Below are 18,679 nucleotides of genomic sequence, written 5' to 3' on the forward strand. Positions count from 1 at the left end.
TTAGTTATTATGGTTATATTAAGATCAATACCAGTACATATATGAAATTACAAAATGTATAGAGTTATAGATGGTATAGATTATTCATGCCTGAGTGATTAGACTTTTAGTAGCTATACATGAGGTTTGAAAATGTCAACCATGGAAAAATTTGATAAAAATGGAAAATCAGAAGTATACTGATGATTGAGACAAAGCCAAGCAACATAAGACTGTAGTAGGAGCCAAGATGAAATGGCAAAAACAGGAAGAATAGCAGGAGCTGATTTCACAGGATATACATATCCTATTCTCTAGACTGGTCATAGAAGCTTTTGTACTCAGGATAGCAGAATGGTGGTAGGGAGTAGCGGTTTTCCTAAAAAGAAAATTTACATGTAATGCTCCAGAAATTTGTACCTCTGCCTACGGCCTTTTGAAAAAAAATAAAAATAAGACTGTAGTAGACACAGCGTCAATGCTATTTTTAAGTATAATATTCCTATTTAAAAATGTCATTATGTACAGGTCCATTCTATAAGTTATGCATGCATAGATATTTGGCAGGTCTGTGTCAGGATATAAATCATGAGTGTTCTTTTTCTTTTCTTATTATCCAGGTCCAGAAAATTCCAGATGAGTTTCAGTCCACCAACGAGTATTTAGAATCATATACTCTTCCTCTTATTGAAGAAACTCGGGCAGAGTTATTTTCTGGTCTGGAAACGATCTCCGAGGTCCCTTGTGCCAAAATACATGACATAGCATTGCATAATACCAAACTCGGACTGGGTTTTAACATGGATATCCTTGCAGACGGGTTTGCTGGTGAAACTGGGTCAACTGACAAGTATGAACCAAAGAATGGTGATGTTTTTATATTGTCAAGCTTGAAACCGGAGTCCATTGATGACCTGTTCCGATATGGTGTCAGTTATTGTTTGGCCATAGTAAAGAAGGTAGTGGAGGTTGAGTTAGATAAAGATAAAGTTAAGGTGAAGCGGTTTACTATGAATGTGTCCCCCACGATGACTTCAGATGATGAGATAGAGAGATGCACCTTTGCTCTCTACTTGACAAGTACCATAACAAATTCCCGTATTTGGAAAGCACTACACTCCGACGGGGTTGACCCAAATTTCACACTTCTCAAGAAAGTTCTTTCCAGAAATCAAATGGTATGCTTCTTTGTTTTGCATAGTAATGAGTGGTATTATATTTTCATTTGGAAATTCACATTGTTAGTTAGAGAAAACCATAATACTGACTTTAATTTTGTACAAGTGTGTGTGCCTATTACCTTTATACATGTAGTGACTGATAGTATGTAGACTGTATGGCAGACTATATCTCTACTCGAGTAATTATTAGTTTAAGCACAATTTCTTGAATGCTACTCTGACACTTTCTTTTTTTTATCTATAATATGCAGGAAGAAAGTTTATATGGCAGCACCCTTGAACAGAACAACCCAGAAATGACTAGGCTTCTAGAGCAGCTACTGCCAATTGACCTCAATCTGTCACAACTAGAGGCGGTCAAATCTACCATCTCAGATGTCCGATGCAACAAATTAAGTTCTATAAACCTTGTGTGGGGTCCACCTGGCACTGGAAAGACGAAAACTACTGGTTCAATTCTTTGGTCCCTCAAGCAGTTAAAAATCCGAACACTCACATGCGCCCCCACTAATGTTGCCGTTTTGGGAGTTTGCTCCCGGCTGATTCAATTGCTCAAGAATTTTGATGGGGATAATGGTGATTCAATTGGGCCCCCCCTCTCTCTAGCAGATGTTGTATTGTTTGGTAACAAGGGGCGCATGGACATTGTTGGTGATCTAGAGGATGTTTTTCTAGACTGCCGCATTGATCGGCTTGAGAATTGCTTTTTACCAAAGAACAATTGGAGACGTGGAGTGGCTTCAATGATTAATTTTCTTGAGGATTGCGTTAACATGTATGATGTGTACGCGGCAAAATGCAAAAAAGATAACCAAGATAGCTTGGGCTTTGGGGATTATCTGAGACAGCAATTTAAAGAGCTTCAAGAATATCTCACCAGTTGCTTTCGAACAATGTTTGTTCACCTGCCGAGACGGTTTCTCTCTTCTGAAAATTGCACGCGCATTGTCTCACTAACGGATTTGCTTAGAGAACTCGGTAGTATGCTATCAAGCAGTGTTATAACAGAGGAGCAACTAAAGCAGACTTTTGGGACTCCAGTATGTATATTTTCCACACGGGGGAAATTATTTGATGCCCGAGAAGAGTGTCTCAAACAATTAAGGGACCTGCACGAGAATCTTACACTCTCTTTATCATCTCTCAAAGGTTGTACCAAAGGCTTCTGTCTTCAAAATGCAACCCTTGTGTTCTGTACTGCCTCGAGTTCTTTCTCGCTTCATAGTGAACAAACGGGTTGTTTTGATGTGGTAGTTATTGATGAAGCGGCCCAGCTAAAGGAATGTGAATCAGTAATTCCCTTAAGGCTAAATCATGTGAAGCATGCACTTTTAGTGGGTGATGAATGCCAACTTCCAGCACTTGTTCATAGCAAGGTATTTTTTTTGTTCTTAGCTTGTGCATTTATTGATGAACAATGGATTCCAATTTATGCAGATGATGTATATATAGATTATTTTTAAGTGGCATGATTTTTTATTGATTTTATGGTTGAATGGTTAGTCAAACCTCACATCACAAGTTTAGTCCTAATTTAGCAAATAATTTCCTCCTAAAACAGGAAACACCTAAAAGTGTTTAAAAGGGTAAAGAAAAGACATTATGTGCTGTAATACAAATAATGGTACTGATGATTATTCAGAGGTTATTTTATATCACCCAGAAGTAAGCACTGGATGTATATTTTGTGGCATTTATCTTTCGTTTTACCTGTTAACTATACCAGTGCTGTTTTTTAGTCAACCCAGAGTATTGCATCTTTGGCACCATCCTGGTGACATTTTGTATTATTGGCATAATTTGCATTGAGTTAGTGGTTCTTTGAATATGGTTGGATATGATAATTTTTCAAGGGAGATATGTTCTCCCTGGCTTGTATTGAAATACCAGATTATTGGTTACTGTTATATTCATGGACTAATTCATCAGTTTAGTAATTTCTTGTTTCAGTGAAATGATATCTCTATAGTATTCTAGAAATGAGGTGTACACAAGTGGCATCACATTGCCCTTCTCTCTCTCTAATTACTATATTTTTTAGACATTAACTATGATTTTTCTGTTTTCTCATTTGTAGGTTAGTAAAACAGCTGGATTTGGAAGGAGCCTTTTTGAGAGGCTGGTATCGCTCCAGCATGAAAAACACCTCCTAAACATTCAATACCGCATGCACCCTTCCATAAGCCTCTTTCCAAATAACAGGTTTTATGATGGCCATATTTTGAATGGCCCAAATGTTTTGAAAGAAGGATACAACAACAATTACATGGATTTCAAATACGGAAGCTATGCTTTTGTACATATTGCTGATGGAAGAGAAGAAAATGATGAAGTGGGGAAAAGCTGGCTAAATTGGGTTGAAGTTGCTGTTATTGTGCACTTGGTCAAAAACTTATACGAAAGTACGTTGCTTTGTTATCAAATCAACTACTGCAATAAATTATGTATTAATTATTTACTTGTTGCTCGAAGTGTGATTTTGTGTATTCTAGAAAATTTGTCTTTCCAAATAAATCCTAAAGTTCATTGTATTTTGTTTCACCCTGGCTACAGTGATCTTCCTCATTTCTATCTTGTAATTTAAACTATATTAGATTAGTTTTTTCTAAAATTTCTCTGAGGTAGATTTCTTTCCTTTTGTTTAATGGATAGTTATGTTCCGACTTTCTGAAATATTTAATTTGTTGATGCATGTAGGTTGGAAGAGAATGAAAGGAAAGCTTACAATTGGTATAATTTCTCCATATGCTGCACAAGTTAGAACAATTAAAGAAAAAATTGGTCGGAGGTATGATAATCATGAAGGATTTGAAGTACGAGTGAAGTCGATTGATGGCTTCCAAGGACAAGAAGACGATGTTATAATACTTTCAATGGTCCGATGCAACACTAAAGGAAGTGTTGGTTTTCTGTATGATAATCAGAGAACTAATGTTGCCGTTACAAGAGCACGGTACTATTTCTTACTGAATTTAGTTTCCATTAAGTTTTGCAGGAAAAAGCATTCACAGTAGCATACTGCTTAGTTTTTTTCCCTTTTGAATTACATATGTGTAGACATTGCCTCTGGATAGTAGGAAGTGCAACTACAATGTCGAATAGTGAGACCGTATGGTCAGAGATTGTATCTGATGCAAAACAGAGGGGACATTTGTTTGATGCAAAGGATGCTGAGGACTTGACAAATTTGATTTTAAATGTCAAAAATGAGCTGGACCAACTTGCGGATTTGTTGAACCCAAATTCTGTCCTGTTTAGCTCAACAAGGTGGAAGGTATGGAATAAAAAGACTGCATTTAAACAAAAGAATAATGGTTCAAAAATGAATTGTATTGATTCCTTTGTTCCTTTGGGCCTATATTGGTGTTACAATTTCATTCGAGTCCCTAAACTCTTCTATAATTCCTATCTTACCAAAAGGACCCTATAGTTCTATATAATGCATAAACATACATAAATCTCAACATAAACATCATATACTCATATGTCAAAACCTCAATTAATCTTTGGGTTAATATAGATATATATTTGCTATATAAATATTTAGATCCATGTTTAGTCTCAACATGCATAGAAGTTCGCACCACTTTAATTAAATTTATTGATTGTTTTGTCGAACTGTTCATATATGGGTGACATTAGCATTTTCCTTGTAAACATGGTGAAAATGATTCCATGTAAGTGCTATGTCGTCTCTTTACTGTGCATCTGTATGGATTACAGATGAAAAAATAAACTTGGTTTCCTATCTATGAAATTTATTTTCCTCTTTTGTCAAACTGTAGCCTTCTGGTACAAAAGTATTCTGGTTCTGCCCCTGATATCATAGTGCCCTAATTTTATTTAGAAAAATGAAATCCCCTTGCATAGTAGGGTTTGCTTTCTGTTTTACAACATCTATCCTGTCTTTGGACCTTAATTGCACAAATACTACCAATTTAATCCCCTAGTCTTTATTTACCTGAAAAAATAATTTTTTTCTTTATCATGCAGCTCGTTTTTAGTGACGAGTTCTTAAGATCTTTTGCGAAGTTAAGGTCGAAAACCACCAGAATGACCAGAATGAGTTTGATTCAAATGTTGTTGAGACTTGCTGGTGGTTGGAGATCTAAGAGGAGGAACCTCAACATGGCAGATCGTCCTTTCCCTCTTGCTAAAGTTTACGTAGTGGCTGAGCATTGCCTTGTGTGGAGTATTGACTTGCACAAGGATCAACAAGTATGTACTCAGATCATTAAGTTGTGGAACCTCGTTCCACTTGCCGATGTTGAAGGATTACTGAAGCGCATGGATTATATCTTTTCAATGTACACTGATGCTTACATGGAACGGTGCAAAACCATTTTCCTTGAGGCGTATGTTCCAATTCCCAAGCTCTCTAAGTTTTTGTATTTTCTGTTAAATTTTTCTTTTAATTATTCTGTATTTGTATTGTATATGCAATTTCTCTGTGTTTATCATTTTTCAATCTGATCAGGACGATTGAAGTTCCAATGATGTGGACAGATGGGCATGAGATAGCTCAATACAGAAAGAACAATCAACATGAGATCACAGGAGAGGACCAAGATCATTTTGATACCAATTCAAGTTTTCTAGAAGATTCCAAAGTCAACGAGAGTCTTGTTTTGATGAGATTCTATGCTTTATCGTCTGGTGTGGTTAAACATTTACTCATGGCACGTGATGGTTCAGATATTGATATCCCGTTTGAGCTGAATGACCAGGAGATGGAGATAATCCGATTTCCTAATAGTTCTTTTATATTGGGAAGGTCTGGAACAGGGAAGACAACAGTTCTCACAACCAAGTTGGTTCGAATGGAGCAGCAATTTTTTGTTGCATCACATGGAATGGGCTCTTCAGATGAGGGGCCTTCTGGGGTTGTTGAGAGGGCCCATGAAAATGAGCAGATTGAGGAGAGCACTGAAGTTGGTTTCATAAAACAACTTTTTCTCACTGTTAGCCCAAAGCTTTGCTCCGCTATACGTGGCCAAGTTAATAGGCTTGTAAGGTATAGTTACTCTTTGTTCTCTTCTTCCAAGTTGTATAATCATTGCGCTTATAATAAGCTTGATGTTGGTTAAGTTTAATTAAATTAAAATTATTATATTAAAATAACTTATTGGGATGCAGTTATTTGAAAGATCCTCCATTTGATTAGATAGCAACTACTGAACTGAATACTTAGATGGTGTATGATGTCTAACTTGAACTTTTCTAATTTCATCATATTTGTTGAGTTAGTTTGAAATGCTCATTTGTCTAAAGTTGATTTCTAGGAAAAAATGAATTGTATTTTCCTTTGTTCTCATACAAGCCTATATAGGCGTTACATCTTTCATTCAAGTCCCTAAACTTTTCTATAATCCTTTTTACCAAAAGAACCCTATAAAACCCAAAATACCGAAAACATACAATAAATCTCAACACTCCCCCTCAAGATGGGCAAAAGATATCCATCAAGCCCATCTTGTCACATAACCTAGCTAGATCTATCGAGCTAAGTCCTTTGGTGAGGCAGTCAGCTACTTGATCTCCCGTAGCTACATGGCTCAGCTCCAATAGTCCACTTTCCAGCTTTTCCTTTATGAAGAACCTATCGATCTCCACATGCTTGGTTCTGTCATGCTGCACAGGATTGTTGGCAATGCTGATCGCTGATTTGCTATCACACCACAACTTCATTTTGGCTCTGTGATTTACCTTGAGATCTTCCAGTAACCTCTTCAGCCACAGCATCTCGGCAACTCCCAATGCCATAGCCCTGTACTCAGCTTCTGCCGTCGATCTCGCAACAACCGGCTGCTTCTTGCTCCTCCAGGAGACCAGGTTGCCCCCTACAAACATGCAGTAGCCAGATGTGGACCTCCTGTCATCTTGGCAACTAGCCCAGTCAGAGTCACAATAACCCTCAATGTTCATGTGCCCATTCTGCCTGAAGATCAAGCCCTTCCCCGGTGCACTCTTCAGGTACCTTAGGATATGATACACTGCGTCCATATGGCCCTTCCTAGGGTTATGCATGTAGCAGCTCACCACGCTTACTGCAAATGAGATATCAGGACGAGTGTGACCCAAATAGATCAATCTGCCTACCAGTCTCTGGTACCTTTCACGATCAACCTGTTCTCCTGCCTCTGCACTCATCTTGGCCTTCACATCAATTGGAGAAACTGCAGGCCTGCACCCTAACATGCCTGTCTCACTGAGCAAGTCCAGGACATACTTCCTTTGAGATAGAACAATCCCCTCTACTCCGCGAGCCACCTCAATCCCAAGGAAGTACCTAAGTTGTCCCAGATCTTTTACCTCTAATTCCTTCCCCAATTTTGTCTTCAATTGTGCAATCTCCCCCTCATCATCCCCGGTAATGATCATATCGTCGACATACACAGCCAGCATAGTAATGTGACCACCATGTTGTCGAAAGAACACCGTGTGGTCGGCATTGATTTGCTGATAGCCCATGCCTACCATAGCCATCCTGAATCTATCAAACCAGGCCCGAGGGGACTGCTTCAGCCCATAAAGAGATTTCTTGAGCCTGCACACCTTACCCTCCGTTTGTTTTGTGCCAAAACCCGGTGGGACCTCCATGTATACCTCCTCCAACAAATCACCGTGAAGGAAGGCATTCTTCACATCGAGCTGGTGCAACTTCCACCCCCCATTCGCTGCTAAGGAAACAAGTGTCCGTACTGTGCTCATCTTCGCCACGGATGCAAAGGTCTCATCATAGTCGATACCATAAGTCTGACTGTACCCCTTCGCCACCAATCGGGCCTTGTAACGCTCAACACGACCCTCTGGGCTTTGCTTCACAGTAAATACCCACTTGCATCCAACTGCCTTCTTGTCTGGTGGTAGTGACACAAGCTTCCAGGTTTTGTTCTTAGCGAGAGCCTCGAGCTCTTCTAGCATGGCTGCTTTCCACTTTGGATCCTCCTTAGCAACCTGCCAACACTTGGGTAAAATAACAGAGTCCAACGATGCAATAAATGCTCCATGTGCTGGTGATATGGTAGAGTAAGAGAGAAATTGGGCAATGTCATGTGGAAAACCATAGCGATCAGGAGGATGTCCCGCATTGGACCGAGAGGTCCGTCTCAATGACATGGGAGTGGGAGGAGAATCAAGAGGAATTATATCACCTGAGTACTCTGAATCTGAGGTGGATGGTGTAAGTGCCGCAGGAGTCGAAGTAGGCATGGACAAGGGACTTGGCACAGGTGGCACTGTAGGCACGACTCCCTCACTCTGCTTATTTCTCCTCACATACACCTCACGGTATCTCGACTCCCCTTGAGCCTGAGTGCTACCACCTTCGGGCTCATTTCTCTCAACTTCCGGCTCACCCATAGCCGAATCCTCCCTTTGCGGCTCAACCCTGGCCGAATCCTCATTTTCCGACTCAACCCTAGCCGAATCCTGCTTTTCCGGCTCAATCCTAGTCGAATCCATCAGTGGGCAAGGAATACCACTCACACTCACCATCCTCCTCTCACCATCACTACTACTCTCCCCCTCTCGCCTCATACCTCTTGTATCGAGCGAGTCTCCAAAGGGTGATGTAGTCTCTGAGGAGTAGTAAGGTTCGAGCTCACGAAATGTAACATCCATACTCACAAACAATCTCCTCTCTACTGGACTCCAGCACACATAACCCTTTTGAGTACCAGAGTAACCCACAAAGATGCATTTCACTGCTCTGGGATCCAACTTTCCCACTGTTGGTCTGTTGTCTTTCACAAAGCACACACAGCCAAATACCTTTGGAGAAATAATACCCCCATTATCTCCTTTCAACATCACACACGGAGTCTGCCAGTCCAACACTCTAGATGGCATTCTGTTGATCAATTGTGCGGCTGTCATGACTGCTTGTCCCCACAAATGTTTCGGAACATTCATGGAGGTCATCATGCACCGGGCTACCTCCAACAAGTGTCTATTCTTCCTCTCCGCCACTCCATTTTGTGCTGGTGTGTAAGGGCACGTGGTCTGATGATGTATCCCATGAACTGACAAATACTCCTCGAATGCCTTGTTTGTATATTCGGTCCCATTATCGGATCTCAGTGCCTTCACCACAGCACCGAACTGAGTCTGAGCCGCCTTATGGAAATCCTTGAAGCAAGCAAGTACATCATTCTTGTTTTTCATCAAGTACAACCATGTGACACGAGAATAACAATCGATGAAAGTCACAAAAAATCTATACCCATTTATCGAAGTTGTTGAGCAAGGCCCCCACACATCCGAGTGTACCAGATCAAAGGCATGAGAACTCCTACTTCCTGAGCTTGCATACGAACTCCTTGTGTGCTTCCCAAACTCACATCCATCACACACAAGTTTCTGTTTGTCAGCTTTCTCATACTTTGATGGATACAAATGTTCCAGTAGGCTGAAGGAAGAGTGCCCCATCCGTCGATGAATCAGAAGCAACTCATCCTCCATACTCACCCCAGATCCTCCTGCCTCCACTCTATCGACCACAGATGCCAGCGCTGTGTCCATACCTTTTCTATCCATGTACCACAACCCATCACGCCATGTGTCAGTTCCAAGTATTCGACCTATCCCCTTCTCCTGAAAGACCATCTTTGGAATATCAAAGGTCACAATGCATTTCTGCTCACGAATAATAGCACTAATGGACACCAGGTTTACGGGAAAAGAAGGAGCATGCAACACATTTGTCAGAGTCACTGAATCGGTACATCTCACAGTACCCTTACCAACCACGGGCCGGACAGTACCATTGGCTATCTGAATGCTATCTGGGACTGCTAGGTGAGTATAGGAAGAAAACTCCTTAACAGCACCAGTCACATGGCGAGATGCACCAGAGTCTACTATCCAATCTGGTAATCTAGTAGTGGGTTTAGAGGCAAGAGCAAGTGTGTCAGCGACCACACTCTTCCCCTCACTTGCTCCTTTCTGCCTCCTCCTGACTATCTCCAAAATCAGATCCTCCTCGGATAACCCCACAATAGCTTCTTTCGTTTCATTTGCAACCATCAGATTTGCCCGGTTGCCTCCTCTTTCACCTCTTCGGCCCTCACGGCCGCGTTCACAGTTCTCAGACTGCCCCCTCCTACCTGTATCTCTCTCCTTTGGTGGTTTAGGGCAAGCCTGCTTCAGGTGACCTACCTCACCGCATCTGTAACACCGTCGAGGCTCGCCTCTAAACCCTGTGTTACCTATGTGACTTGAGTTGGAGACCGCTAGTGCTGACTTCACCCCTGGAAGTCCTGCTGCCCCAGCCTGTAGCCTAATCCGACTCTCCTCCTCAGTCAAGTACGTAGCTGGCCCTTCGAGTCTCATGTCGATAGGTGGCAGCTTCGCGCAAGCCTTCGCAAACGCATTGCCAGTCTCCTCCTCTGACATTGATCCGAGTCCGAATCCCTCCTATTACTCTCTTAGACCCGATCTTACACTGTTAAGATCGAGATCCATATTATCTCCCCCTTTCTTCTTCTTTTTCTTGACCCGATCTTGATCCCTCAAGACGAGATCCACATTATCTCCCCCTCTCTTCTTCTTCTCCTTGACCCGATCTTGATCTATCTCATCAAGATTCGAGTTCAAAGCCCGATCAAATCTCAATCCAAACCCGCTTCTCGGGTATCGTGGGGTAGAGGCCCCCCACGCCGGCCAAATCAACACAAAGAAGCTACCTTTGGTGGCCGGCCGACTTTAGAAGAAGAGAGCACCGAGCGGTGCGGTACTGTAGCGACCCGGTACTGTAGCGATCAGATACTGTAGCGGCGCGGTACTGTAGCGATCCGGGTTAGGTCAGCTCTGATACCAAGTTGATTTCTAGGGAAAAATGAATTGTATTTTCCTTTGTTCTCATACAAGCCTATATAGGCGTTACATCTTTCATTCAAGTTCCTAAACTTTTCTATAATCTTTTTTACCAAAAGAACCCTATAAAACCCAAAATACCGAAAACATACAATAAATCTCAACATCTAATATATTTCTTAGGCGGTGTATGGTAAAGTTTATCAGTGAGTAAATTCTTCAAGTATGCATTCTTCTTTTAATCTTCACATAGATATATTGTTTCAGCATTCTTTCTATAATTGTGCTTAATCTTGTTTGCTATGCATGAGAGAGAAGTCTTTAATAGATTACATGTTTAACTCTTTTCTTTTTTTCATTTTTAGATTCGCCAACTTTGGTGAGCTTTCAGGTCCTACAGATCTTGTCACCATGCATGATGTCATTGATAAATTAGATGAATTTGCTGATATCCCCGATCAGTTCAATGCTTTAACTCGGGACCATTACCCTTTAATTATAACATTTCGGAAGTTCCTTATGATGCTGGATGGAACAATTGGATCTTCTTTTTTTAATAAATTCTACTCTGACTGGGGAGTATCAATGGAACAGGGAGTTTCAAAGTCCCACACCCTACAGTCCTTGATTCAATCAAAGGAGGTCGATTTTGATAAGTTTTATGGTTCCTACTGGCCTCGTTTTAATGAGCAGCTGACAAAAAATCTGGATGCCTCAACTGTGTTTACGCAAATCATTTCACATATCAAAGGTGAATTTGGTTCTATTGAGGGTGCCATTGGGAGGGAGCAGTATGTATTACTTTCTGAAAAGAAAATCTCTTCACTGAGCAGTGAAATTAGGGAGAGAGTATATGGCATTTTTCTGGAATACGAGAGGAAAAAACGAGCTGCCAGAGAGTTCGATTTGTCAGATTTTGTCAACGACCTGCATGACCGTCTCAACACTGCTGGTTACTTGAGTTGCAAGGTCGATTTTATATATATTGATGAAGTGCAGGACTTGACAGTCAGTCAGATAGCACTGCTCAAGTACATTTGTAATAATTTCCGAGATGGATTCGTTTTTGCTGGGGACACAGCACAGACCATAGCAAGAGGGATTGATTTTCGGTTTGAAGACATCAGATCTCTCTTCTACAAGGAATTTCGGTCTAAATTGAAGGGAAAAGAGAAGGAGACCCGTTTGTCTGACATGTTTCAGCTGTGTGAGAATTTTCGTACTCATATTGGGGTCTTGAAATTGGCACAAAGTGTCATAGATCTGTTGTACTACTTTTTCCCATTTTCTGTAGATAAACTGAATCCCGAAACCAGCCTAATTTATGGGGATGCCCCAGTGCTTCTAGAATCTGGGGATGGTGAAAATGCAATCACTAAAATCTTTGGGGAAAGTAAGAGCTTCGGTAGAAGGACAGCTGAATTTGGGGCAGAACAAGTCATATTAGTACGTGACGACTCTGCCAAGAGGGAAGTTCTAGAGATTGTTGGTAAACGAGCGCTTGTGTTGACAATAATTGATTGCAAAGGCCTCGAATTCCAGGTATTAAGAAAATGTATTCCTTCTCTCTTATTTATAGTTAATTAATTTGCAAATTTTTTAGTAACTAATTATTTTCTCTTTCCTTGGAAATTGATCATTCTTTTAACATTTATATTACTCTTCTAATTAAGTTCTGAAATTTCATTTCTGATCATATACGTGGATAGCAAAACCTTGGAATTTCTTCATATTAAAATCTATGGATCTCCAAATTAGAAGTTTTTATTTTCATATGACTTGAGCACTGAATAAATTTATAAGAGTATGGATCTAAGGACATTTAATTATTGCAGTTGCCTGATTTACTAAAAAAAGGCTTATAGTTCAACATTTTCTTATGCATTTTGTTATATCTACAGGATGTCCTGTTGTACAACTTCTTTGGTTCATCACCCATGGAGAACAAGTGGAGAGTTCTCTACGGGTATTTGGAAAATGAAGATATATTGGATCCGTCCATGACAAGAGCATATCCTAGGTTTGACGTTGCCAGCCACTATCTTCTTTGTTCAGAGCTGAAGCAGTTGTATGTGGCCATAACTCGAACAAAACAAAGGTTGTGGATTTGTGAGAATTCAATGGAATTTGGTAAACCTATGTTTGATTATTGGAAGAGGCTGTGCCTTGTGCAAGGAACTCAGTTGGATATGAATTTTGTTGAGGCCATGCGGACAGCAAGCACTCCAGATGAATGGCGGGTCCGTGGCATTAAGGTAGGGTTATTTTATTGCTTGGTTTATGTCAATGAAAGCAAGTCAAATGATTGATAAATAATTCAAGATTGAAAAATTTAACAACTGTTTCTATATATCTCTGTTTGGGTATCGAAATGGAAGTATAATATAGTTGATCGTCTCTTTCTTACTATTAGTCCATTAGAATTCACTAATGATGCTTAAGGAGAGTGATGTCATATTGCTACTTATTTTGCTTAGATCCAAATTGATTTGAAGGCTTGTTTTTCATTAATTTTGTAGTGACGAACTAAACTTTTGGTCAAAATTGTTTCTTGTATTCCCCCAGAGTATAGATCACTTTGAAGTACTCTATCAGACTTCTTATTTGCAAAACTGTTTTCCTTTATCTGTAGCTTTTCAATGAAAGACAATTTGAGATGGCAAGGATGTGCTTTGAGAAAGCTGGAGATGCGTACAATGAAACTTGGGCAAGAGCAGCAGGACTATTTGAGAGGGCTGAGCGTCACATTTTCACAAACTCGGAAAAGGCTAATAGTGCCCTACAAAAAGCAGCAGACTTGTATGAAACAATACAAAAGTATGACAAAGCTGCTGCCTGTTATATCAAACTTGGGAATTATGCAAAAGCAGGTAATGATATTAGCTCTTTCGATGTTTTGTCTTGTTTTATACTTCATATGGTCATTGATACAATGTTGTTTAAGATTGTTTTTTTTCTTATTTAGTGTTGGCACTTTTTGTAGGAGTTCTAACTAGTATTAAATTTTCAAATATCTGCTTCAACAAGGAATTCCTAAAAAGCATATCTGACTCGAGAGCCAAAGAAGTTCTTAATGAACAAAGTCAAACGGCTGGAGGAAAAACATTTTTAAGTTTTAATATTAAGTCGGGGCCAGTGGCAGGATTTTAACTACGGGATCATTATATACAGAAAGTCATTGCTTTCTCTGGGTTTTTTTTTTTGGAAAGAATTGGAGGTCAGTTTAGAAAATTTGATTAAGCATATTTTAATTTCTTTTTTGAAAAAGAATGCGTCAATTAGCGCCCATTCTCTCTTACTGTCTCACCATGGATACTAATGAACATATACTGTTTAGAAAAAATAACCGGTTTCCCATCTTTTGACCGTCCCCACATTTCAATATTCCTCACCAATGTTGGATGAGGACCCACAGTACATGATGGTAAGTGAAATTAAAAGAAAATGGTTCAAAAAATTAATTGTATTGATTTCTTTGTTCCCTTGAGTCTATATAGGCATTACATTTTCCTATAACTTCTATAATGTGATAAACATACATAAATCTCAACACTCCCCCTCAAGATAGGCAAAAAATATCCATCAAGCCCATCTTGTCACATAACCTAACTAGATCTATTGAGCTAAGTCCTTTAGTGAGGCAGTCAGCTACTTGGTCTCTAGTAGCTATATAACTCAGCTCCAATAGCCCAATTTCCAGTTTTTCCTTTATGAAGAATCTATTTATCTCCACATGCTTGGTTCTGTCATGCTGCACAGGATTGTTGGCAATGCTAATTGCTAACTTGCTATCGTACCACAATTTCATTTTTCCTTCGTGCTTCACCTTAAGATCTTCCAGTAACCTTTTCAACCATAGCATCTCGGCAACTCATAATGCCATAGCCCTGTACTCGGCTTCTGTCGTCGATCTCGAAACAACTGGCTGCTTCTTGCTCTCCCAGGAGATCAAGTTGCCCTCTACAAACATACAGTAGCCAGATGTGGATCTCCTGTCATCTTGGCAACTAGCCCAGTCAGAGTCACAATAACCCTCAATATTCATGTGCCCATTCTTTTTGAAAAATAGGCCCTTCCCTGGTGCACTCTTCAGGTACCTCAGAATGTGATACATTGCGTCCATATGGTCCTTCCTAGGGTCATGCATGTAACGGCTCACCACACTCACTGCAAATGAGATATCAGGACGAGTGTGACCCAAATAGATCAACCTGCTTACCAGTTTCTGGTACCTCTCACAATCAAACTGTTCTCCTGCCTCTGCACTCATCTTGGCCTTTACATCATTTGGAGACACTGTAGGCTTGCACCCCAACATGCCTGTCTTAGTGAGCAAGTCTAGGACATACTTTCTTTAAGATAGAACAATCCCTCCTGCTTCATGAGCCACCTCAATCCCAAGAAAGTATCTAACCTGTCACAGATCCTTCACCTCGAATTCCTTCTCCAATCTTGCTTTCAACTGTGCAATCTCCCCCTCATCATCCCCAGTAATGATCATATCATCGACATACACAACCAGCATAGTAATGTGACCACCATGTTGTCGAGTAAACACCGTGTGATCAGCATTGATTTGCTGATAGCCCATGCCTACCATAGCTTTCCTGAACCTATCAAACCAGACCCGAGGGGACTACTTCAACCCGTAGAGTGACTTTCTTTAGTCTGCACACCTTACCCACTATCTGGTTTGTGCCAAACTCTGGTGGAACCTCCATGTACACCTCCTCCAACAAATCACCATGAAGAAATGCATTATTCACATCGAGTTGGTGTAATTGCCATCCACCATTCACTACCATGGAAATCAGTGTCCTCACTGTGCTTATCTTCGCCACTGGTGCAAAGGTCTCATCATAGTCAATGTCATAGGTCTGACTGTACCCCTTTGCTACCAACCAAGCCTTGTAGCTGAATTCTGCTTTACTGTGAAGACCCACTTGCATCCAACAGCCTTCTTGCCTGATGGTAGTGACACTAGTTCCCAGGTTTTGTTCTTGCAAAGGGCACTGAGTTCTTCTAGCATGGCTGTTTTCCACTTCAGATCTCCTTTAGCAACCTGCCAACACTTAGGGATAGAGACAATGTCTAATGATGCAATGAATGCTCCATGTACAGGTGATATGTGTGAGTAAGAGACAAATCTGGCAATGTCATGTGGAAAACCATATCGGTCAGAAGGAATGCCTGTATTCTCGCGAGGAGTCCTCCTTACCGATAGAGGAATGAGAGGAGTAGAGAAGAATCATATCACCTGTGTATTATGGGTCTGAGGTGGATGGTGAAAGTGTCTCAAGAGTCGGAGTAGGCAGGAACAAGGGACTTGGTACAGGTGGCACTGTAAGCATGGTTCCTTCATTCTGGTTCTTTCTCCTCACATACATTTCACCATATCTCCACTCCCCCTGAGCTTGAGTTCTACCACCCCCGGGCTCAATCCTCTCAACTTCTGTCTCAATTCTAGCCGAATTCTCCTTTTCTGGCTCAACCACAGCCGACTTCTCCTTTTCCGGCTCAATACCACCCACACTCACCGTCCTCCTCTCACCATCACCACTACTCTCCCCCTCTTGCCCCATACCTCCTTTATCGAGCGAGTCTTCGAATGGTGATTTTGCTTCTGAGGAGTAGTATGGTTCGAGCTCGTGAAAAGTAACATCCATACTCACAAACATTCGTCTCTTAACTGGGCTCCAGCACGCATACCCTTTTTGAGTGGCTGAGTACCCCACAAAGATACACCTCATAGCCCCTGGATCAAGTTTTCCCACATTGGGTCTGTTGTCATGTACAAAACACAGACACCCAAAAATTTTGAGAGGAATAATATCTCCATTCTTACCTGTCAGCATATCAATTGGAGATCTCCAATCCAATACCCGTGAGGGCATCCTGTTGATCAAATATGCTGCTGTCAGAACTGCTTGCCCCCACAAGTACTTTGGGACTTTCATCGAAATCATCATACTCCGAGTTACCTCAAGGAGATGCCTGTTCTTCCGTTCCGCCACCCCATTCTGCTCTGGTGTGTACGGACACGTGGTCTGATGCTGTATTCCCTGAGATGACAAGTATTCCCCAAACGCCTTATTAGTGTACTATGTCCCGTTGTCAGACCTCAATACCTTCACAACTGCACCGTATTGAGTCTGAATCATCTTGTGGAAATTTTTAAAGCAAGCAAGCACATCACTCTTATTTTTCATCAAGTAAAGCCAAGTTAAACGAGAAAAACAATCAATAAAAGATAGAAAGTATCTAAATCCATTCAAGGTAGTTGTAGGACAAAGTCCCCATACATCCGAATAAATCAAATCAAAACTACAAGACCTCCTACTCCCAAAGCTAGCATAAGAGCTTCTGGTATGCTTGCGTAACTCACACGCATCACACACTAATTTTTCCTTGTTTGCCTTTTCAAATAAAGGCTGATACAACCTACTCAAAACTGGAAATGAAGAGTGACCCAATCGCCTATGATGGAGCAACAGTAGGTATTCCACACTTCCCTCAACAATGGATGAGAGGGCCGAGCCCATACCCTCTTTATCCATGTACCACAGGCCTTTATGCAGTGTGCCAGTCCCAAGTTCCTTGCCCGTCCCCTTCTCTCGGAGATAATGACACTTATAGATAGAAGATTCACAGGAAAAGAAGGAGCTTGCAAAACATTAGACAAAGTCAAAGTGTTGGTACATTTCACTGTACCCTTACCAACCACCGGCTGGGCCGTACCATTGCCTGTCTGGATGCTCTCTGGAACCGCTAGGTGAGTATAGGAAGAGAACTCCTTAGCAGCACCAGTCACATGGTGAGATGCACCAGAATCGACTATCCAATCTGGTGATCTAGTGGTGGATATAGAGTGAAGAGCAAGAGTATCACAAGTACTTGTGGCTGAGTAAGCAACAGAAGCAAAGTTACCCGTGGTGGATGCATCATCGACTGCACTCTTCTCCTCACTTGCTCCTTTCTGCCTTCTCCTGACTATCTCCATGATCAGATCCTCCTCAGATAACCCCACAATAGGTTCCTCTTCCTCTGCAACCATTAGATTTGCCCGGTTGCCTCCTCTTCCACCTCTTCGGCCCACACGGCCGCGTCCACGGTTCGCAAACTGTCCTCTACCACCTGCATCTCTCTCCCTTGGTGGCTTAGGACAAGCCTTGATCAGATGACCTGTTTCCCCGCAGTTGTAACACCTACGAGTCTCCCCCTTGGCACCTGTCATACCTGAGCTCGAGGCAGCCAAAGCTGATCGTGCACTTGGAGGTCCACTCGGCTCAGCATGTATCACCATGCGACTCTCCTCCTGCATCATCGCAGCAATCATCCAACGAAGGGATCTCCGTTTGAGCTAGGAGAACTGATCTCCTCTGATCAAAAGCCGAGTTCAGCTGAGCCAGGAATTGCATAGTCCTCATATGTTGAATGAACTCCTCCTTCTTGCAGCTTGGATCACTACAGCACAACCCCTATGAGAAGTGATCAAGCTCTACCCATAGCTTTTCCATATTCAAGGAGTAATCCTGAATCGATCTATCACCCTGCACCACAGCCAATACCTCTTGCTGGATCTGGAACACCCTCATGTGGTTCTCAGTCCCACCATAGGTCCTCTTCAGCTTTGCCCAGATGTCCTTCACAAGTCGAATGCCATCTACTGAAGAGGCGATCGATTGTTTCATCGAGTTGAGCAA

General features: G+C 41.4%; 1 protein-coding gene across 2 annotated transcripts in view; it reads left to right on the forward strand.

Moving 5' to 3' along the window:
* The window catches only part of LOC144568004 (uncharacterized), a 55,442-nt gene that overhangs the window by 30,608 nt on the left and 6,155 nt on the right, over positions 1–18,679 (forward strand). For both annotated transcript variants that reach the window (XM_078318219.1, XM_078318218.1), the window contains exons 2-11: positions 600–1,157; positions 1,412–2,536; positions 3,238–3,562; positions 3,858–4,113; positions 4,218–4,434; positions 5,154–5,515; positions 5,638–6,174; positions 11,342–12,518; positions 12,878–13,231; positions 13,609–13,846. In XM_078318219.1, coding sequence (XP_078174345.1) covers positions 600–1,157; positions 1,412–2,536; positions 3,238–3,562; positions 3,858–4,113; positions 4,218–4,434; positions 5,154–5,515; positions 5,638–6,174; positions 11,342–12,518; positions 12,878–13,231; positions 13,609–13,846 — 5,149 coding nt within the window. The remainder of the gene's footprint in view (positions 1–599; positions 1,158–1,411; positions 2,537–3,237; positions 3,563–3,857; positions 4,114–4,217; positions 4,435–5,153; positions 5,516–5,637; positions 6,175–11,341; positions 12,519–12,877; positions 13,232–13,608; positions 13,847–18,679) is intronic.

This window comes from Carex rostrata, chromosome 17 (genome assembly GCF_964058835.1).
Source record: "Carex rostrata chromosome 17, lpCarRost1.2, whole genome shotgun sequence".
Taxonomy (NCBI): domain Eukaryota; kingdom Viridiplantae; phylum Streptophyta; class Magnoliopsida; order Poales; family Cyperaceae; genus Carex; species Carex rostrata.